Source organism: Nycticebus coucang, chromosome X (genome assembly GCF_027406575.1).
Source record: "Nycticebus coucang isolate mNycCou1 chromosome X, mNycCou1.pri, whole genome shotgun sequence".
NCBI lineage: Eukaryota > Metazoa > Chordata > Mammalia > Primates > Lorisidae > Nycticebus > Nycticebus coucang.
Window position 1 is genome coordinate 159,182,946 of NC_069804.1, and position 23,564 is coordinate 159,206,509.

Genomic DNA, 23,564 nt, shown 5'->3' on the forward strand with positions numbered 1-23,564 from the left:
TGTATTAATTTGCATTCCCACCACCAGTGTAGAAGTGTTCCCCTTTCTCCACATCCACGCCAACATCTCTGGTCTGGGGGGCTAATCTTACTGGAGTTAGATAATATCTCAAAGTAGTTTTGATTTGCATTTCACTGATGATTAAGGATGATGAGCATTTTTTCATGTCCGTAGGCCGTGCGCCTCTGTTCTTCAGAGAAGTTTCTCTTCAAGTCCCTTGCCCAACCTACAATGGGATCACTTGTTCTTTACTTGCTTATACATTTGAATTCTCTGGAATTCTAGCTATTAAACCTTTGTCAGAGACATAACATGCAAATATCTTCTTGCATTCTGAGGACTGTTTGCTTGCTTTACTTACTGTGTTCATGGCTGTGCAGAAGCTTTTTAGTTTGATCAGGTCCCAGTAGTGTATTTTTGAAGCTGCTTCAATTGCCTGGGGTGTCCTCCTCATAAAATACTCGCCCAGACCAATTTTTTCAAGCATATTCCTTGCACTCTCTTCTAGTATTTTTATAGTTTCATGTCTTAAGTTTAAATCTTTGATCCAGTGAGAGTCTATCTTAGTTAATGGTGAAAGGTGTGGGTCCAGTTTCAGTCTTCTACAGGTTGCCAGCCAGTTCACCCAGCACCATTTGTTAAATAGGGAATAGTTTCCCCACTGAATGTTTTTAATTGGCTTGTCAAAGATTAAATAACGGTAAGTAGCTGGATTTATCTCTTGGTTCTCTATTCTGTTCCAGACATCTACTGCTCTGTTATTGTGCCAGTACCATGCTGTTTTGATCACTATCAATTTATAGTACAGTGCCAGGTCTGGTAGCGTGATTCCTCCTGCTGTATTTTTATTGCTATTATGTTTGGCTATTCGAGGTTTTTTCTGATTCCATATAAAATGAATTATTATTTTTTCAAGATCTTTAAAATATGACAATGGAGCTTTAATAGGAATTGCATTAAAATTGTATGTTGCTTTAGGTAGGATGGACATTTTAACAATATTGATTTATCCCAGCCATGAGCATGATATGTTTTTCCATTTGTTAACATCTTCAGCTATTTCTTTCCTTAAAATTTCATAGTTCTCGTTGTAGAGATCTTTCACGTTTTTTGTTAGGTATATTCCCAAATATTTCATCTCCTTTGGCACTACTGTGAATGGAATAGAGTCCTTGACTATTTTTAAGGCTTAGCTATTGTTGGTACATATAAAGGTTACAGATTTATGGGTGTTGATTATGTAGCCTGAGACATTGCTGTATTCCTTTATATCTTCTAAGAGTTTTGTAGTAGAATCCCTGGTGTTTTTCAGATATACAATCATATCATCTGCGAAGAAGGAAAGTTTGATCTCTTCTGACCCTATATAGATATCCTTGATTGCCTTTTCTTCCCTAATTGCAATGGTAAAACTTCCATTACAATGTTAAAGAGCAGTGGAGACAATGGGCAGCCTTGTCTGGTTCCTGATCTGACTGGAAATGATTTCAATTTAACTCCATTGAATACAATATTGGCTGTGGGTTGGCTGTAGATGGCCTCTATTAGTTTAAGAAATGTCCCTTCTATACCAATTTTCTTAAGTGTTCTGATCATGAAGGGATGCTGTATATTAGTAAAAGCTTTTCCTGCATCCATTGAGAGAACCATATGGTCTTCGTTTTTTAATTTGTTTATGTGCTGAATTGTACTTATAGATTTACGTATATTGAACTAGCCTTGAGACCCTGAGACAAAACTGACTTGGTCATGATGTATAATTTGTTTGATGTGTTGCTGGATTCTGTTTGTTAGGATCGTGTTGAATATTTTTGCATCTATATTCATTAGTGATATTGGTCTATAATTTTCTTTTCTTGTTGGGTCTTTTCCTGGTTTGGGGATCAGGGTGATGTTTGCTTCATAGAATGTGTTGGGTAGCCTTCCTTCTTCTTCTACATTTTGGAACAGGTTGAATAATATGGTACTGGTTCTTCTTTAAAGGTTTGGTAGAATTCTGACATGAAGCCATCTAGTCCCGGGCTATTCTTTTTAGGGAGATTTTGTATGGTTGATGCTATTTCAGAACTTGATATATGCCTGTTCAAAATTTCCACTGTATTCTGGCTACTCTTGGAAGGTGGCATCCTTTCAAGTATTGGTCAATTTCCTTCAGATTTCCATACTTCTGAGAATAAAGTTTTTTGTCATATTCATTAAGGATTTTTTGAATTTCTGAGGAATCTGTTGTTATTTTGTCTTTGTCATTTCTCATTGATGAAATTAGAGATTTTAGTCTTTTTTCCTGGTGAAGTTAGCCAAAGATTTATCTATTTTGTTGACCTTTTCTAAAAACCAACTTTTTGATTTATTGATCTGTTGTATAATTCTTTTGTTTTCAATTTCATTTAATTCTGCTCTAATTTTTTATTTCTTCTACTGGATTTGGGGTTGGAACGTTCTTCCTTTCCCAGTTGTTTGGGATGTCCCATTAAGTTGTTACCTTACTCTATTTCTATTCTCTTGAGGAAGGCTTGCAGTGCTATAAATTTCCCTCTTAGGACTGCCTTTGTGGTATCCCAGAGGTTCTGATAATTCTTGTCTTCATTGTCATTTTGTTCCAAAAATTTGGCAATTTCCTTCTTAATCTCATCTCTGACCCAGCTATCATTCAGCATAAAGTTATTCAACTATCACGTTTTTGTATGAATACACAGATTCCTGTTGTTACTGAGTTGAACTTTTATTCCATGGTGGTCCAAGAAGATGCAAGGAATAATTTCTATTTCTTTAAATTTACTGAGGTTAGACTTGTGACCTAAGATGTGATCATTTGTGGAGTATGTTCCGTGGGCTGATGAGATGTGTATTCAGTTTCGTTGGGATGAACTGTTCTGTAGATTTCTATTACATCCAAATGTTGGATGGTTAGGTTTAAATCTAAAATTTCTTTGCTCAGCTTCTTATTGGAGGTTTGATCCAACACTGCCAAAGGAGTGTTGAAATTTTCAACTATTTTGGAGCTAGAGGAAATCAAGTTTCTCTTGTCTGTTAGATTTTCTCTTATAAACTGAGGTGCATTCTGGTTCAGGGCATAGAAATTAATAATTGAAATCTCATCATGTTGAGTATTACCCTTAACAAATATGAAGTGACCATTTTTATCCTTCCTTACTTTTGTTAGTTTAAAGCCTATTGTATCTGCAAATAAAATTGCAACACCTGCTTTTTTTCTGATTACCATTTGCCTGAAATATGGATGACCATTTTTTCACCCTGAGTCTATATTTGTCTTTTAACATAATATGTGACTCTTGCATGCAACGAATATCTGGCCTGAGTTTTTGTATCCAGTCAGCTAACCTGTGCCACTTTAGAGAACAGTTTAAGCCATTCACATTAATGGAGAATATTGATATGTCTGGTAAAATTTTGTATATCGAGTTTTTTCAAAGTCTAGTGGATATTTTTAGTCCTTTCGCCACTGTGGAAGTTGGAGTTTGATCAAAAGTTTCTGAGTGAGTTTACTTTTGTGGTAGATGATTGGGCTGGTCATTATAGAGGATAGATCTGAGAATATCCTGAAGAGCTGGTTTGGTTATAGCAAATTTCTTCAACATATGAATGTCAGTAAAGTATTTAATTTCTCCATCACAAATGAAACTCAGTTTAGCTAGATACAGGATCTGGGGTTGAAAGTTATTTTGCTTTAGGAGATTAAAAGTCAATGACTACCCTCCTCTGGCTTGAAAAGTTTCAACAGAGAGATCTGCAGCCATTCTAATATTCTTCCCTTTGTAGGAAATGGATTTCTTACATCTGGCTGCTTTGAGAAATTTCTCCTTCATATTAACTTTAGTGAAGTTGATTATGATATGCCTGGGGGTTGTCTTATCGGGATAGAGTCCTGCTGGGGTTCTGTAACTGTCTGCTATCTGAATTTCAGAATACCTTGGCATGTCTGGAAAATTCTCTTTTATAATTTCATGGAGAAGGGTCTCTGTGCCTAGTGAGGCCACTTCACCAGTCTCAGTGATTCCTATGAGACGGGTATTAGCCTTCCTCAAATTATCCCAGAGGTCTCTGAGAGAATGATCCGTTTTTGCTCTCCATTTCTCTTCCTCTTTGAGAGTTTGGGAGCGTTCAAAGGCTTTGTCTTCAATGTCAGAAATCCTTTCTACTGCTTGCTCCACTCTGTTACTGAGAGATTCTACTGTATTTTTCAGAGCTTTGAGGGCTGCAAATTCTTGCTTCAGTGCGTCAAAATCTTTGGTGGTTTTGTCTTTAAATTCGTTAAATTCTTGAGACAACTTTTGAATTTCTCCTCAGATTTCTAATTCCGACTTTTGAATTGCTGTTCGAATTTCTAATTCCAAATTTTCCTTCATTTCATTAATCTTGTTTGCAATCCAAATTCTGAATTCGATTTCTGACATCTCGGCCAGCTGTTTATGAATGGGATCTTCAGTTACTTCTGCCATATCTTTCCTTGGGGGGTTGATCTATTCTGGTTATTCATGTTACTAGAGTTTTTCCACTGATTCTGCCCCATTTGATTTTTTTACACCATTTGATTTTTCCCCTGAAGCTTTGTCGAGGACCCATACAATGCTATGGCCTGAGAAACTGGGGACCTGTTTGGTGTGGTGGGGCTAAGTGGTTCTGTCTTGTTTTCAGCTGGTCTCTATCCAACCCTAGTGAAACAGTTACTATGGGTTGAAGTCTCGGCTGTGGAGGAATACCAGCAATTAAGTCACCCCGCCCCCCACAGGCAACAATTGGAGAAGGAAAATCAAACTTTCCTATAACCACACACCCAGGGTACCACCTGAATAGTCTTCGGGTGATTGGCTCAGTTTAAAAGGTCCAAATCAATTGTCTCAGTCAGCACCTATCTCAGGTGGGAGAATTTAAAAGGTCTCTGACAAGTAGATCACAGGGGTCCGTTGACTACTCTCATATGGCTTGATCCAGTGCTCCGTGGAGTCAGGAGGACCCACCAGCAAGTAGATCAGTCTGAAAATGTTGATGCCTCCTTCCCCAACTTGCACCTCTGTCACACCCAGTCAATGATAGCCCCCCAGGGCTGTGACCCAGTTGCCTGTAGTGAATAGATACTCCAGAGGTTTCCACCTGCCTGAATCACAAGGAAATTTATTTCTGCTCAGCCAGGCCACTGGGCTCTGCCTTTATCTAGCAGGGGGAGGTGAGGCCTGACAACCTCGGGCACTTGATGGAAGCTGGGGGGTGTTCACTCAGTTCTAGCCCTGCCCCTGATTGATGTTACTGACAGAACAGAACAGAACAACTTTGCGGGAATTTGTTTCTGTTCCTGCTAAATTCCCCTGCAGAAGAGAAGCTGTTTCGAGTTCACAGAGCCTGCACCTCAGGGCCTGTCTTTGCTCCTGCAGGTTTGTATTCGGTTACCTGTCAGTTCTAGCCTCCTATCTTCCTTTGTCTATAGGCTGACAATCCCCTGAGGGCTGGGTGTGTCTTAGGCTCAGTAAAGTGGTGCTCTAGGTCAGCCCCGCCCTGGATACATCCCAGCTCTGCTTGTGCGTTCCTTGTCCCGGTGCTCCACCCAGGCCAGTACCACCTCAGGGAAACCCTTTACTCAAAGGGCCTGCATTTCCATCCCAGATCTGTTCTGTGGTTGTTGCCACCTGAGTAGATGTCCGGCCTCCTCTGGTTGCCCAGGGAGACCCGGGGTGTGGCTTCAGAATATCTGTGAGTAATCCCTATTGTTGCTAAAAGACGGCTGCTGCTCTGCGCCTTGAGGCACTGCTGCTTTGGTGTGGTTCCCTCTCAGCCAACCATCCTCTCCTCACTCCCATGCCCCAAAGTCAGCACTGACCAGCTGCAGTTTAGGTTCTCTCCACACCCCTTGAGAAATCACCCAAGAATCTGGACTCCTGGGGGACAGGCCTCCAGACCGCAGAGTGAGAGTGGAAGGGAGTTCTGGGAGCTCAGAGTTGCAGGTAGAGAATATATACAGTTTTATGCCTGGCAGGAAACCGCTGTGGCACCCTAGTAGGGGAGGTAGGTCCAGTTTTTAGAGGGTCTCTCCCATGGAGTGTAGTGGGAGGACCTTTGAACTCTACTCGTTTGTTCGTGGGGCACTCCAAGCCGTTCTCATGGGCAAGGGGACTCCTGTCCGCTTGGTGATGTATTTTGTACCTTTTGTTTGTATCCTTGTGGTCGCAGCTCACCTCAGCGGGGTTGATGTGTGTTCTTCAACCTTCTCACTTGGTGCAGCTCAAATCCACCCAGTTACTTGCTAAATTTCTGTTCTTTAACTCTCCTTCTGGATGGGAGCCTCTTGTGGTCCTGCACGTTCAGCCTCTGCAGAGCAACTCCATCTTCAAACCATCATCAATTCCCGAAAGTATCCACAAGGCCCCTCTTCTCACGAAGCCTCTCTCTTCAGACTCCTGTTTCTCTGTTTTGGAATGGTCATGTCTATCCTATGCTTATCACACAGTTGTATTTTCAAAATATATATAATAATTGTCTGAACTCATTCGTGTTGCTATAAAGAAATATCTGAAACTGGGTAATTTATAAAGTAAAAGGGTTTATTTGGCTCATGATTCTGCCAGCTAGAGGATTGGGACTCAGGTGAAGGCTGCAGGCTGCTTCCACTCAGAATAGAAAGTGAAAGTGAACTGGTGTGTGCAAAGATAAGACAAGATAAGCTGGTACATGATAAGACAAGATGCAATGGGGAAGGTGCTAAGTGCTTTTTAGCAACCATCTCTTGTGGGAACTAATAGAGCCACAACTCACTCATTACCATGAGTATGGCACCAACCCATTCTTGAAGGATCCTCACCCATAACCAAACACCTATAATCAGGCACTACCTCTAACATTGGGGATCAAATTTCAACATGAGGTTTGGGGATTGAGGGATAAATATACAAACAATAGCAATAATTTGCTTGACTTGACCGGCTCACAAGTGGAGGGAAGTTGCCTCACATTGAATCATGCTTCAAGTCACATCCATATCTGATTTAAATGAGACGATGAACTTTAGGTTTATGAGTTGATTCTGAAACAAGTTAAAACTTTTGAGACCATTAGGATGGAATGAATGTATCTTGTATGTGAGAGAAGCATGAGTTTGGGGGGGCCAGGAACAAAATGCTATGGTTTTAATGTCTCCTTAAAACCCATGTTCAAATTTAACTGCCATTTTAATAGTATTAAGAAGTAGAGATTTTAGCAGGTGATTAGGCCATGAAAGGTTTAATACCTCTAAAAGGGGGGCTTCACTTTAGAGAGAGTATTCTCTTTTGCTCTTATGCTTGCTTGCCATTCTGCCCTTCCACCATGGTTGATGTAGCAAGAAGGCCCTTGCCAAAAGTGGGCCCATTGACCTTATACAACCCAGCCTTTATAACTGTAAGAAACAAATCTCTGTACTTTATAAATTACCCAGTCTCTGGGTGATTCTATTAGAGCATCAGAAAACAGACTATAATATACACATACACAGAACATTGTATCCAAAAGCTACAGAATACATATTCTTAAGTGCACAGAAAACACTCTCCAAAATAGATCATATAGTAAACACAAAACAAGTCTTACAGTGCCCCCAGAGTGATGTTTCTAAGCAGGACACTCTAGCCAATGGTGGCTAGAATCTTCTCCTTGTGAGTGGCTGGTGCATAGATGTCTCTAGTCTGACATTTTGTTCTGCCTCATCCTGACACAAAACAAGTCTTAACAAATTTAAGAAGACTGAAGTTATCTTTTTAAACCACAATGCTGTGAAACTAGAAATCAACAATTGAAGGAATTTCAGAAAATTCACAAATATGTGGATATTAAATAGCATATTCCTCCCTGGGCCAAATAAGCAATTATAAGAAAAATTTTTAAATATCTTGAAACAAATGAAAATGGAAAAATATACCACAACTTATTGGATGCAGCAAATGGAGTTCTAAGATGAAAGTTCATAATAATTAATACATACATAAAAAAGAAGAAAAACTTCAAATAAACAATGGAACATTACATCTCAAGGAACTAAAATCAGAAGAAAATCTCCAAGTTACTAAAATAAAAGAAAGATCACAGTAGAAATTACTGAAATAGATACTAGAAAAAAAATACGAAAGGTAATAAAAACTAACAGTTGGTTTATAAAAGCATTTTTTAAATCAATAAAAATTTAGCTAAAAAAAGAAACAAATAAAATCAGAAATTAAAGAGGAGACATTACAAATAATACCACACAAATACAAAATGTCATAAAAGACTATTACGAACAACTATAAACCAATAAATTAAATAACAAGCATTATTCACAATAACCGATATATATATAATTATTCTAAATGTCTATCAAAAATGAATAAAGAAATGTAGTACATTAGTACATAAACATGATGGAACACTATTCAGTCATGAAAAAGAAAGAAATGTCATTTGCAACATGAATGAACCCCATGACATTAGGTAAGTGAAATAAGCCAGGTAAAGAATGAAAAATACCACATGATCTCATAAGTGGAATCTAAAAAAAAGTTGATAATAAAAAATACCACATGATCTCATATGTGGAATCTAAATAAAAGTTGATACAGAGAGTACAACATAAGTTATCAGAGAAGGCAAGAGGGGACAGTGGGGAGAAATTGATCAAAAAGTACAAAGTTAAAATTAAATAGGAAGAATAAATTCTGTTCAATTGTACAGTAAAGCGACTGTGGTTAACAGCAAAATATTACAAATTACAAAATACCTAGAAGAGATAATTTTCAATGTTCTCACCATAAGGAACTGATGAATGCATGAGAAGATAAACTAAATACACTTATGGCTCATTATACAATGTAAGATGTGTCAAAACATCAAATTGTATCCTCATAAATATCTACAATTACAATGTGCCAATTAAAAAATAAGATAAAATGTTTAAAATGTTTTTTAATGGACATGGTAATCAATAGTTAATTTTCTTACTTCCCTCCCTTCCTTATTTTATTCTGCCCTTCTATCTTACTTCTTACCTTTTTACTTTTTCTACCATTCCCCACTGCCCCCTCCCATTCTTCCTAACTTTCTTTCCCATCATTTATCCCTGTGTCTCTTCCTAATGAACTGATGAATAAATATTCATTGACCACTTTAGATACATCAGATATTACATTTAACACATTGGGAATGTATCAAAGATTGTAAACACACATTCATTGCTTTACAGGACGTTGCATAAGACATCTAAAATTAAATGTGAAATCCCAGTGTTGAATCTCAGTCAAATTTTGCACACACTGATCATGGACATAAAATTTAATACAGATTGAGATGGCAATGCTAATGCTTGTGCTACTATCTTGTGTTTTTGATATGGGGAAAGGGTGAACCATGTGAATAATGGTATAAATCACAGGACCAACTCCGCATAGTAAGCAGATTATACAAGTATGTAGTCGAGAAATTTACCACAACTCCAATTTTTTCATAACATACTTTGGAATAAAAGCAGTAGGTTTTATCTCTATGCACTAAACAGGAGACAAAATATAATATGAACACCTCATACCCATTAGGATGGATACTATAAAAAACATAAAAAATGTTGGCAACTATGTGAAGAATACTTGTGGACTGTTAGTGGAATTGTATAGTGGCGGAACTGCATAGCAAAACGTAAGGAAGTTCTTTAAAAAATTAAAAATAGAACCATTCTATTATTCAGCAAACCTAATTCCATATATCTGTGATGGTTAATTTGATCTATCAACTTAACTGGGCTAAGGAATGCCTGGAGAGCAGATAAAAGAAACACTATTTCTGCATGTGTTTGTGTGAGGGTGTTTCCAAAAGAGATTAGCATTTGAGCAGGTACACTGAGTAAAGAAGATCATGCTCACCAATGTGGGTAGGCATTGTCTAATCTATTGAGAATATGAACAGAACAAAAAGGCAGAAGAAGGATGAATGCTCTCTCTCTCTCTCTCTCTCTCTCTCTGACCCAGGACATCCATCTCCTCCTGCCCTCAGATATCAGTGCTTCTGGTTTTCATTCTTTTGTACTGGGACAGAGAGTTACACATCAGGCCCTCATCCCAGTACCACTGCCTGATTCTCCCACCTTCATCTCCCTTGTTTTCAGGTCTTTGGACCTAGACTGGATCACACTACCAGCTTTCCTAGATCTCCAGCTTTCCTAGGTCTCCAGATGGTAGTTTGGAGAACCTGTTAACCTCCAGGATCACATGAGCATATGTATATATATATGCATGATATACTTGTATATGTATGTCTGTATTGCATTGGTTATGTCTCTCCAGAGAACAATAACTAATGGAATACGTGCCAAAATAATTGAAAACAAAATCTCAAAGAGATATTTGCACACCCATGTACATAACACTATTATTCACAATAGCAAAGAGGTGGAAGCAACTCAAATGTTCAACCACAGACGAATGGCTGAACAAAATGTGATATATGCATTGAATTGAATATTATTCAGCCTTGGTCTTAAAAAGAAAGAAATCCTGCCACATGCAACATAGCTAGCCCTAAAGGACATTGTGCTAAGTGAAATAAACCAGTTATAAAAATAACAAATGGACTTAATTAAGCTGAAAATCTTCTGCACAGGTAAGGACATAATAGGTAAAGCAAAAAGACAATCTGCAGCATGGGGAAGGTATTTGTAGGGTATCAATCTGACAAAGGGTTGATAACTAGAATCTACAGAGAACTCAAATTAATCAACAAAAAAAGAGTAAACAATCCCATCTACCTCTGGGCAAGAGATATTAACAGAACCTTCTCTGACAAAGACAAATGGCTAACAAACCTTTGAAAAAAATTCTTATTGTCCCTGATCATCAGAGAAATGCAAATCAAAACCACTCTGAGATATCACCAAACCCCAGTGAGGAAGGCCACATCACAAAATCTCACAGCTGCAAATGCTGGCACAGATGAGGAGAGAAGGGAGCACTTTTGCACTGCTAGTGGTACTGTAAACTAATACAAACTTTTGGGGAGGAACTATGTAGAATCCTCAAAGAACTCAAATTAGACATCCTATTTGATCCTGCAATCCCATTACTATGCATCTACTCAGAAGAAAAAAATCCTTTTACCATAAGGACATTTGCACTAGACTATTTGTTGCTGCTCAATTTACAATCCCCAAAACGTGGAAACAACCTAAATGCCCACCAAGCCAGGAATAGATTAACAAGCTGTAGTGTATGTATACCATGGAATACTATTCAGGCATTAAAAAAGATGGCGACTTTACAACTTCTGTATTAACCTGGATGAAGGTGGAACACATACTGCTTAGTAAAGTAGCACAAGAATGGAGAAGCAAGAATCCAATATACTCAATTCTTTTTTTTTTTTTTTTAACCAAGTATATGGCTCATTTAATGACTGGGATCTCATTTTCTCCCCTACCTCTAGGCTGGGAGACTGTTTGATGTCCTGCATGAGCCCTTCTTTAAAGTGCCCCAATGACCCCAGCCACCTAGGAGATCCCCTGTATAATAATAAAGCATTTTTCCAGTCCAGGCTCCTGCTGGATCTGCTGGTGTGGTCACCAAGGAGGGGTTCTTCTGCTGGACCAGGTGGCCACCTTCAGCTTTGATGAGTTCCCTAGTTTCCCTGGGGAACACTACATAGCATTCTGTTGCAGCTTCTTCTTCCTTTTCTTCTCCTGTCCTCCTATGGGAGCAACCTCCCGAGATTCTAGGTTCAGCAGCACCTCGGGCCTCTCCTTTGGGGATGCTGTTTCTGGGTTCTCTCCTTCCTGACTCTGCTTCTTCTCCTTTTGGTGGATCCTGGAACTGCCTTGGCCTCAGGCTCACTCTCACCTGCCACCTCAGGATCCATCGTCTCCCTTGGGGGGGTCAAACATCTCAGTCCTCGGCTCTGTTACTTTGTGACCTCTCTCTTTCTTCTTCCTCTTGGTGGATACTAAATCTGACTGAGGCACAAGGTCACCTGCCAGCTCAGGTTCTGCCACCTCGGTCCCTGGCTCTGTCCTCACATTTTGCCACTTTTCTTTATTCTTCTTGATGGAAACCAGAGCTGCCTCCACCTGAGGCTCAGTTTCCTTGGGCAGTTTGGGCTCTATCATCTCCCCAGGGAGCTCTTGAGGGTTCATTTCTGGCTCCACAGCCTTAGTCCCTGGCTCTGTCATTGCATTTTGCCACTATTCTGTTTTCCTTTTCTTCATGGGAGACAGTGAGATGGCTTCCTCTTGTGGCTCCACCTTCATCTGAGATTAAACTATTATCCTTTCCACTGGCTGCATCCCTTTTGTTTCCTTTGGCCTCTTTCTCTTCTTGGTGGGAGACAGGACTATTTTTTTTTCAAAGGTTCAGTTTGAATGACTTTGAGCTCCCCGGTCTTCTCTCCTGGCTCAAATGTTTCTGCCGCTTTGGGCTGCTGTTTCCCGGCGTGGATGGGAGCAGCACTCCCAGAGGCTCCAGCATCTCAGCCATAGGCTCTGTCACCTCTGGTTCATTCAGCTGCTGATTTTTCTTCTTCTTTTTTCTTCTTCTCCACATCCATCTCCAGGGACCCCAACACTCTGTCCATTTCCAGGGCCCCATACAATTCATTGCCTCCTGAATGACTGAAGCCTCTCGAATCTGCATTTTCTTTTTTCTCTTTCCTGAAGTGGGTGAGTTGTGTGCCAAGCTGACCCAGGCACACAACTGGTGGGTTGCCTCCAAAAGCACAGATCGAGGCTTCAGCCCAGGGGGTATCTGTGGTGGGGGACATGCTGGAATGAGCTGCAGAGGAGTCCCTAAAAGGGATTCTTGTGGACCCTCCATGATTCGTAGGCAGTCCTGTGGGGGCTGGAGCACAGATGAGCCCACCTCCCACCTCCGCTGAGGGGACCAGCAGGGTTGTTTCTCCAGCTTGGGTGCTGCTGAGGACTCCATAACGGTGCCGCTTGCCTGCCAATTTGCCTTTCACAGTCTGGGAGCCAGAGAGAGACATGCGCTGCCCATTGAGGCAGTCTGGGGTAAAGTCTACAGGGGCCTGGATAAGCCAGTTTAGTATCAGGGCCCATCAGTGCCTCCAAGGAGAAACGAGGGGATTCTGAGGCTGGCTGCATCGTGGCAAAATTGGGGGGACAAGAGAGCTTAGCAGCACCGTTGGACTGGGCCCCCTACATCCTAGGATCCACACTGCCTGCACACCCACCAACCACAGCTACTTGAACCCTGCTGCAGACCACGTGGACCCAAAGGGGTGGGACTTTATCCAGGAGCATCCAAGGGACGCAAGAGTGGGGAGGATTGCTCTGTGGCTGTTCAGTTCTGCGGGCAGAACTGGGGTAAACTTCCATTGTGCAGAGTAGAAGACAGAGAAATGATCTTTTCCTGGAAATATGCTCCAGAAAACAGATGATTCTCTGTTTTGCTGGAGTGAGAACCTGCCAGGTCCCGGCAGGCTCCACCTCCCCCCCCCACACACACACACACACCCGCCAGTAGCTCAGATGTGATTTGTTCCAACATTGTCTTAAAGGGGCAGCTGCGCTAATAGGCCTTAACCCTTAAAGAGACGCAAAGGTCTATTGGTCTTAAATTCGTAAGAGACAGGTAAGAATCCTGAACAGTACAGCTGTGCTTTCTGCGTTACAATCCCTTCTAGGGAGGCTCAGATACCTTGTACATTCAGAACTTGAGTGAGAGAAGTGGGAAAATGGAGGAATGGGAGTAACCCCTCCCCAGGGCGTGAAGTACTAGGTCAGGGGCAGAGCGTCTAAACTCCAGGGGAGCAGGAAATGCAGGGGGTGGAGCCTCGAACTTGGAGCTAGACTTACGTGGGGTGGCGCTAGCGGATTAAGAGAGACTTGCAGATGCCTTCGAGGGTTTAGTCTAGCGCCTGGGAAACACTCCTGATGGCTTTGAGGAAGGGGGGGGTGTAGAAGGCGGGATCGGCAATCCCTCCCTGCCAGGGTGCGTGTAGAAAGCGGCAAGGGGACGCAGATTTGGGAAACCAGGCCAAGTATCTTCCTATCGCTACCGCACCACGTGGAGCGACAGTTGGAGCCGCAGGACTGCTACTACACAGGATGATCCGACTGCATTCCTGGCCGCTGTGTCAGCGCCGCTTCCCGCCCTTCTGCCGAAAATTCGGATCCTACTCCAGAATTGGGGCACTCTCCTCTTCCCCAGGAGGGAGAAGCTTTCTAACATAGGTCGCAGAAGATGCTGGGAATTGTAGTTCAGCCTCCAACTTTAGGCTCCGTTGCTGAGAGATCCTTTTGGTAATGTCCAAATGTTCACTCAGTAAAGTGGAAACTGAGCCTGAAGTGGTGGGGCAAGAGCTCAGTAGTTCGTCCGTGTCTTGCAGCCAACAGCGCGGTAGACGTCTCATTTCTTCTCCCTGGCCTGGCCGGTCCTCTTTGATCTTCTGGGGCTTGCCCTTCCTGTCTCTGAAATGGACTACTAGGGAAAACAAATGAGAATGTCTTAGTCTGGGTCCAGCCCCTCCGGGACTACCCTCAATTCTTATATGAAGGCAGCACATGATCTAATACAAGGTGGGGGGTAGCAGAATGAGAAATCAGGGGAGGAGAGAGGGGGATGGGGGTTACGGTGTATGGCACACCTCTGTGGGTGGGACACAATTACAAGAAGGACTTTACCTGACAAACGTAATCAGTGTAACCTAAGTCTTTGTACTTTCAATGAATCCCAAACAATAATTAAAAAAAAGAATTATGGATAATCCTCAAAGAACTAAAATTAGATCCCCCCCATTTGACCCCGCAATCCCAAAATTAGGCATCCACCAACAAGAAAGAAAAATCATTTTATCATTAGAACATTTCCACTAGAATGTTTAATGCAGCTCAATTTATAATTGCCAAAGATATGGAAACAACCTAAATGCCCATCAACTCAGGAATGGATTAACAAACTGTGGTATATGTATACCATGGAATACTATTCAACCATAAAAAGATGATGACATTACATGTTTTGTATTAACCTGGATGGAGCTGAAATGAATTCTTCTTAGCAAAGTATCACAAGAATGGGAAATCAAATATCCAATGTACTCAACACTAAAATGAAACCAGTAGATAGATAGTCTATTCATGCCCACAGAGAAGAAAACTTCATTTCAATTCAAGTTGAAGGGAGGGGGAGAAAGAAGAAGAGGGGGTTTGGGGGTGCTCCCACTTAATGGGCACAGTGTAGGGGTGTATAGCTCAACACTGGGGTGCAGGACACAACTGCAAGATGGATTCTACCTAACAAATATTGTGAACTAGTTGTTTATACCCTCACATTAACCTGAAATAAAAAAAACTAAATAAATAAAAATTTAAAAATAGAAAGTAATGTGATAGTCAAGAAGAAATAAAAGGCTAGAATGGAAATCACAATGCCTTGATGCCCAGAAATCTACAGTAATCAAAAATAGACCATAGTGTTCTTATAGTTAAAACAGGTAGATAATCAACTAAGCAGCTGTTCAGTTCTTTTATCATAAAAAATAGAAATTTAGTGATCGGAATGTTGATGTCAGGTGCCATATGGAACATTGTACTTCCTCATGCAGTGTTCGTATCTATTTAAAGTTCATAAACAGTAAAATTCTTTTTTGGGGGGGGGCCTGGAAATAAATATTTTAATTTTTCTTGCTTCATTTTTATGATGACAAATCATTTTCAAGTTTATTTCCTTTGTTTGTTCATTTAAATACAAAGCTAAACCACAAACAGGTACAATCAAGACATTTTTATCTCACACTTACACACTCCTGTCGGATCCTCCTCCAATTTGCTGACCGCTGACCAGGCTGGCTAGGGTGGAGGGGAAGATTTTCTTAGGTAGCACCGTCGTGAGGCCTGGGGTGGGAGATGAATCAAGGATGAGGACAGGTTCTCATACCTGTCTCCATTCACATTTACCTGGGACCAGAGTGAGCTAGAGACCCCAGGGCATGGCTCCTGAGCCCCGGCCCACTGGACTGAAGGGACAGTATGTGAGAAGCAGTCCACTTAAGGAGGGAGAAGGAAGTTGAGGTGAAAACTTCAGCCTTATCCTTGATCCCTGGGGGCTGCTGGGCCCTGCCCCCTCCCCTGCACACCTGGGAACCTTTCTCTGAGGCAGGCAAAGGTGGCTGTGGCTGGGGTGCTCACACTCCAATTCATGGCTGTGTCTTCACAGGAAGGACACCGGGTGGTCTGACAAAACAGAAAGCCTTGACAGCAGGTCTGGAACTTTCAGCCCAGCAGAATCAGATGAGTGGGGTAGGGATAGGATGTCAGGTAAGTAATTTCTGGTCCCACTACAAAACTTTACTTCTGATTAGAATAGAGTACCATCTCAAATCTCTTCTACAAAAACGAAAACAACCTCCCCCACCCCAATATAACGCAGCCACTTCACTCACTTAAAGACCTATATACATGTAAGTTGTTTTCTGTGGGATTTTTTCGTTCTTTTTTAAATTTTTTTGGTTTCTTTTGATTTTTTACTATTATTTTTTTTAAATAAATTCAGTGTTTACATTTCTATAAAGAATTAACCCAGTTTCAGGAAACCCTGCCCTGGCAAGGTAGATAAGAAATGCTTTCCCTGCCCACATCTGGTTTGATTTCCTGCACTGGTGCTTCAAGGTGCCCAGAAAAGCGGCAGCCTCTGGAAGAGTGAATCTATGCCCGGCCCATGCTCCAGGCCATGGGGTCAGGTCAGTAAGCTTTCAAGAAAGCAGAGGGGAAGACTAGCTTACTGTGAAACCTTTTTAAAAAATATTCATACACTTCAATGTGTACCTGACAAGATATCAGGAGAATAAGAGCTTGAAAACATCTCGTCCAGGCTTCAGGAGGCAGCTTCTTTCTCACACCCACCCCGTCCCTAGATGTTGGGAGTGTGGGGACAAAGTCCCGGCTCTTTTCACTGGAGGCAGGAAACTTGCCCAGCTTCCTAATTCATGTCTGACTCTTTCCTCTAAAACCTGTGCTGAGTCTTTGCACGCACAGGAAGCACAAACGTTCAACTTGTATGCAAAAAAGTACAAAACAACTAGAATATAAAATTTTTGGTAATTTAAGGCCATCTGTTCAAGTCCACCTTGGAAACCTGTAACAGCTATTTAAATACTACAGTGAAAAGGCATCTTAATATACTTTTCAAAAACATCTGAAGTCATCTGTTAAGATTAAGTGTGTAAAAAAAAAATCAATTCCCTTTGAGGGCACTTTGTCCTTTGAAGAAGAAGGGGTGAGGCAAAGGAGGGCGATGGGCCAGCCAGCTAATGCTTCAGCCACGGGTAGGCTTCAGTGGAAGCCTTGCTTCTGTCGCCATAGTCATACAAGAGCTCCTCCCCAGCCTCGATGTCTCGGGAGGCGAAGAGGATGAGGTGAGGTACGCCGTTGATGCCGTGCAGTTTGGTTTGGCAATTTCCACGTTTGCTGTGATTGATCAGCCTTCCCAGGCGGTTTGTCTCTCTAGTTGCATCCACACAGTAGCTTTTGCTCAGATACCGGAAATAGTACATGTAACAGCCTGTGGAGGGGTCTTGCGCATACAGAGCCTCCCGCTTCTTGGCATCAGTGATCTCGATGAGGTCCCCGTGGTATTCCACCACAAAGTCACCCCGGGAGAACTGCTTGGTGGCTATCACACCCCTGCCTTTGCCATCAATGAGGTCAATCTTCATGCCTTCTTCTTTCCCACTTTCGATCAATTCATCTATTCTTTTCCTTTCTTCTGACTGCAGCTCAGCTTTGCTCTTCCTGGAGCTCCTTCGGACAGGGTAGAAATCTGTGAGTTTGCGATTCTGTGGTGTTTTTCCTTGAGCTTTTTTCCGAGAGGTCTGTTTGCCCTTGATGGGCTTTTTCAGAGCTTGCTTGGCAACTGCTGCATTGGTAGAATCACAAGACGAGGATGGAGTTTTTGGAGGCTCTGCTGCTTTAGACTTTTGGTTTGGAAAACGTGCCAGGGGACCTCTTCTCACGTTTTTGATCTTCTGTTCCTCAGACTTCATGGTATTCCGTATTGCATTTCCAGGATTTCTTTTCTCTTCTCGTCGCCTGTAGGTTCCAGCTAATGGTTTCCCCTGGCATTTAACATCATGATGTGCGGCTGAGTTCTCTTCCTGAAGGGGGGAACGCACTCCAGAGCGTTTCTTCGGACTCATGTAGGAATAGATCTTTGATTGCCCAGTAAATACGGTCTCCTCTAGCCAAGGCCGGGCTCAGCCACCGCCTGGGATCTCCCGGGAAACCGAGCTTTCGAAAAAAGTTGCAATAACTGTAGCCAACTGCTCTGCCGAGCTCCAGCTGCTTCCCCTGATTGGCACCAACGCCTAACAGTGAAATTCTTATGTCCACTACTCACTCTGATGTTTCCCCAATGGGTGCTTCAGTAATTTTCCAAGGTTAATTATATACTGGGGGTGTGATTCTATTATATTTAGATTTGAAAAAAATATTTGATAGACAATTATGCCAGAGAACCTAAAATACTTGTTCCTATAATTAGTATGGAGCCTCATAGAATCCAGATGAGGAATGAAATTCTGGCTCAACCCCAACTCATAGTGAGTCATATGGGGCCACACATCTGCATGGTGTCTTTTTACCTGGTCTTTGAGTTTATGATTGGAATGCACATTCTTAGATGCTGGATCTCTTCTGCTGTTTTCCTAACCTGTGGAATAATGACCATTATAAAAGGAAAAAACATGTGGAAAACCCCCAGAAAGTCCAGAAATATAAATTGAAATAAATATTACATTGTTAAAAGCACTGCAGTGTCATGGTCAAAATTTAAAAGATGTGGACCCTATTACATCTCTTTCATTTCCCCAGTTTGGCCTCTCCAAAATCAGGTAGCTTATGATTGATGATAGTGGACTACTATAAACATTATGAAATGGAAGTCCTGATTACAATTCCTATGCTGAATGTAGTATAATTTTAGAAAGCAAATCAACATAATCTTGGGCACTTACTATCATGCTATTGATTTGGCAGAATACTTTCTTCCTGATACACAGCAACAGGGAGCATTGAAAGCCGTTCACTTTAGCATGTCAAAGATAGCAGAGTACATACGTTTTCTTGCCTGAATACTATATTAACTCTTTGTTCTCTGACATATTACCATCTATTAGGACCTTGAATATTTTGAAATTTCTCAGAATATCATTCTGATCCACTTAACGTTAATTGGATCTGATGAACTAGAAGTGACAGATACTCTAGATGCCTAAAAAGACACTGGTATACCAAAAGATAGAAGATAAATTCTACATTTATAAGCCTGCTGTATTGTTGAAATTTGTATGCTAGAAAGGTGGTAAATAAACCTCATAAAGATTTATAGGTTTGTCAGATTGGTGAAGTTTTAGAAGGAAATTCTGTGATGCTGTGACATTTTTCCAAAGGAAAAAAAAACATGTTGTTTCTCTTTATAACTCTCACCACCTACAGAGAGAAACAGTATTTACTTGGCCTCAGTCAGAGAATTGCAAGACAGACACGTAGGACTTTAGAGAAAAAAACATTCTCTCCTTAGCAAAGAAATATTCTCTCTTTGCAATACATTTTCTGCTGTGCTACTATGTCCTAATCAAGATGGACCGCTAACCATAAGACACCAAGGAACTTTGCAAACTAAAATACCCATCATGACCTAAGGGTTATCAAATACATCATGTCAAGGGTATATGTGAAACTTGTTAAACGGTCTGTGAAGCTAGTGAATGATGCCCCATGATTATATCAATGCACACAGCTATGATTTAATTTAAAAAACAAACAAACAAATATACCATGTCATCTGTCATTTAACCCCCTGTACAGTGAAGTAATACTTTTAAAACTGGGCTCCAGTGTGTCTACAGGTATGAATCAATGACCCAGATACTCATGTCATCTAACTTTGTTGCATTAACTCCTATTCTTCAATTCACACTAATGGCCTCAAGAGGTGGAGTGTGAGAGATCTATATAACCAACTGGCTAATGAGGAAAACACATGGGCCTGATTCACAGACAGGTCAGCACAGTATGTAGGTAACAGCCAGATATGGACTGCTGCTGCCACATTACAATCCTACCCAACTGGCCCAAATTAGAAAACTAGAACATTGGTATAAGAGAGAGCCATATGGATGAACCTATGGGAATGGACACAAAATATATAATACTTATATTTCAAGTCGATATGTATCAGATACTATCCATTGCCTTACAAGAGAAATGTACCTTAACAACCAGGTAGAAAAGAGACTCATTCGGTGGATTTAAGCCCTTGTCTTTCCTCAGCTACCCCAACACTTATATAATGTTCTCAGGGATCCCAACTATCCCAAAGGGATCCCAACTATTCATAAACCCAAAACATGGATTCCCTTTCAAAATGGTTAATCCTTCTGCAACTGCTGAATGCCCCAATCCTCTAGTAGTAGAGATAGACAATGTATTCTCAGTATGGCACCATTATTCAGGTCAATCCAACACTTGGTAGAATTTCAATTACATAAGACTCCTTCTAATTTTGGAAAACACCAACTCATCTTTATCTGAATTGACACATCCTGAGATATGTATTTGCCTTCTTTGACTGCAGAACCTTCCATCATTTCCACCATACAAGGGATTAAAAAAATTTTTTGGTCCATTGACATTAAAATGTACACAAAAATTCACAGTACCAAAGGTCCTATTTTATAGCAAAGAAAGTCCAACAATGGGTTCATGAACATGACAATACCTGGACATGCCATGTACTTCATCACTCAGAATCAGCAGGCCTAAAAGAATTGCAGAATGATGTGTTGAAGGTTTATCTAAGGCACAAACTCAGTCACAAAATCTTGTGCTTCAGCAGCACATACACTAAAATTGGAACAATTGGCTTGGTGCCCATATCTCAGTGGTTAGGGCACCAGCCACATACACCAAGGCTGGCAGGTTCGAACCAGGCCTGGGGCTGCTAAACAATAACAACAGCAAGAACAACAACAACAAAACATAGCCAGGCATTGTGGTGGGTTCCTGTAGTCCTTGCTTCTTGGGAGGCTGAGGCAAGAGAATCACTTAAGCCCAAGAGTTTGAGGTTGCTGTGAGCTGTGACACTACAGCACTCTACCAAGGACGACATAGTGAGACTTTGTTTCAAAAAAAAAAAAATTGGAATGATAAAGAGAAGATTAGCATGGCCCCTGTGCAAGGATGACATGCAAATTCATGAAGCATTCCATGTTTTTCGAGAACAATGTAATCTAAAATTTGTACCCTCATATTAATATGAAATAAAAAATAAAATAAAATTTTATTTAAAGAAGAGAATATTAGATCAATTAAGTTAATGTTAACTGTGTTAGTCTTCCCATCCTGTTTGTTAAACTTTTCTGAGATTGTGTGACACAACTATCTGATTATAATACTTGAAGCTATTAACTTTTTACTGTCAACTCACGAATGCACAGAGAACGTTCAGGAGCTACATAATGTGTCAGACGGAAAAGAGATGAGAATTCAGCCATCTGCTGTTAAGCCAACAATTTGTGAAACTCTCTGCTCACTAAAATTCTTGTTTGGTAGACAAAAAAAAAAAAATTGTGATGTAGTATAATCACTGAAACTATAGCCACTGTATGATGCTTTTCCACATAGATAAAAAATTGAGGTCCAGTAACCATAGAGATAGGTAGTGGTAGTCCCAATGACCCTTACTCCTGTGACAGTCTGTGGAATTTGTTTCCTCATTCCTGAAAACCTAGGCTATGCTGGGTTTGTGGTACTGATTCCAAGAGCAAGGGGTGAGAAGTCCACCTGATGACAAAGTAAATGCTTCAGTCAACCAGAAGCTACAACTACCATCTTTGAGCTCCTAATGCCAGTGGAACAACAGGCAAAGAAAGAAGTTCCTACACTTACAGAAGTAATCACCCTTATTTCTGTCAGCAGTTAGCTTCAGCTGTTATTATACACAGGAATAGGAGAATTCTGTTAGAGAGGATTATGTTTGAAAGTCAGGGATCAGTCCCCTTCTTGAGTGCTTCCTTTCCCAGTCCGAGTGCTTGGAAAGGCTGAGACCCAGCACTCAGGCTGTCCCGTGGCTGCTGCGGCTCCAGTTCCTACCAGGCCAGCGTACGGAGAATCTGGGCTGCGTCCAGGGTGGTGTGTACTGTGCCTGCGCCGTCTTCCTGATTGTGACGCATCCATCCCCTTGGCAATGGAGTTTGTCACTAGGAAAGCAGACTCAGTCAGACAATAGCAAGCAAGATATGTTACTAGGAACACCTCCTGAGTAGCACTGAGTGGAAGCATCAGGGGGTTGGAGTCTTGTGAACAGGCCCTCCCCCCAGCATTTGGAAGTAGCTAGGTTTTAGTGATGAGAAATGGGGTATGATGTAACCCGTTTCCAGGGGGATGTTGATGAAGACCTTATCTGCCCTATTTGCAGTGGAGTCTTAGAGGAGCCAGTACAGGTAGCCCATTGCAAGCATGTTTTCTGCAACTCCTGTATCACCCAGTGGTTCTCTGAACGACGCACGTGTCCAGTGGACCGTAGCGTCGCGACGGTTGCCCACCTCCGCCCAGTACCTCAGACCATGCAGAACATCTTGTCAAAGCTGCAAATTGCCTGTGACAACGCTGCGTTTGGCTGCAGTGCCGTTGTTCGGCTTGACAACCTCAGGTCTCACCTCAGCAACTGTGAGCATAACCCGAAGCGGCCTGTGACCTGTGAACAGGGCTGCGGCCTGGAGATGCCCAAAGATGAGCTACCAAACCACAACTGCGTTAAGCACCTGCGTTCAGTGGTACAGCAGCAGCAGACACGCATCGGCAAACTGGAGAAGACGTCAGAGAAATACAAACAACAGCTGGCAGAGCAGAAGGGAGAGATCCAGCTGCTAAAGTCATACATTAGTGCAATCTGCAATGTCATTCCCGACCTTCAGAACCTGGAGGAAACAATTAAACACAATGAGATCCTACAGTGGGTGAACTCCCTTCAGCCAGCAAGAGTGACCCGCTGGGGAGGGATGATCTCAACCCCAGATGCTGTGCTCCAGTCCACAATCAAGCACTCCCTAGTGGAGAGTGGCTGCCCTGCCTTTATTGTCAACCAGATGATTGAAAATGCCCATGAGAGTAGCTGGCCCCTGGTCTGGCCACACTAGAGACAAGACAGATGAATCGGGGCTACTATGACAACTACGTGGCCAAGCGCATCCCTGGCAAGCAGGCTATTGTAGTGATGGCCTGTGAAAACCAGCACATGGGGGTTGACATGGTGCAAGAACCAGGGCTTGTCATAATATTTGCACATGGTGTGGAGGAGATATAGGAGAACTCAATGGACTATCAGGAAGCAATAGAAAAAAAGAAAATCCCATTGCTCCAGCAGCTGGATCCTGAGTCCTCCCCCACTGTCCTTAATACTGTGACTTACATTTGAACCATACATCCCCGGCTCTTCTAGCACTGAAGGCGCCTGGGATACTCTGCTCAGCCTTGCAGGTGGGAAACCTAGAATTCATCCTTTTGCCATATTTGTTGCCCTAAAATGTCTGAAATTCTCAGTCTGGGGAAATTT

The 23,564-nt window shown here is 41.8% G+C and overlaps 1 protein-coding gene, 1 non-coding gene and 2 pseudogenes across 2 annotated transcripts; 2 read left to right on the forward strand and 2 right to left on the reverse strand.

The window, feature by feature from the left end:
- Nucleotides 1-12,489: 12,489 nt before the first annotated feature.
- Nucleotides 12,490-14,183, reverse strand: LOC128577058 (DNA-directed RNA polymerase I subunit RPA34-like; annotated as a pseudogene).
- A 3,076-nt stretch (nt 14,184-17,259) lies between these two features.
- LOC128577511 (N-lysine methyltransferase KMT5A-like) lies at nt 17,260-18,180 on the reverse strand. The gene has a single exon (XM_053579745.1). It carries the CDS (start codon nt 18,145-18,147, stop codon nt 17,260-17,262), a length of 888 nt encoding a protein of 295 aa, XP_053435720.1. The 5' UTR covers nt 18,148-18,180.
- A 2,941-nt stretch (nt 18,181-21,121) lies between these two features.
- On the forward strand, nt 21,122-21,225 carry LOC128578712 (U6 spliceosomal RNA). The gene has a single exon (XR_008377849.1). It is a non-coding gene; the product is annotated as a U6 spliceosomal RNA (small nuclear RNA).
- A 1,137-nt stretch (nt 21,226-22,362) lies between these two features.
- LOC128577510 (E3 ubiquitin-protein ligase NRDP1-like) lies at nt 22,363-23,315 on the forward strand (annotated as a pseudogene).
- Nucleotides 23,316-23,564: the final 249 nt, after the last annotated feature.

Excerpts from the sequence above, each read along its gene's own strand:
- LOC128577511 (XM_053579745.1), bottom strand. The coding sequence starts at position 18,147 with ATGAGTCCGAAGAAACGCTCTGGAGTGCGTTCCCCCCTTCAGGAAGAG.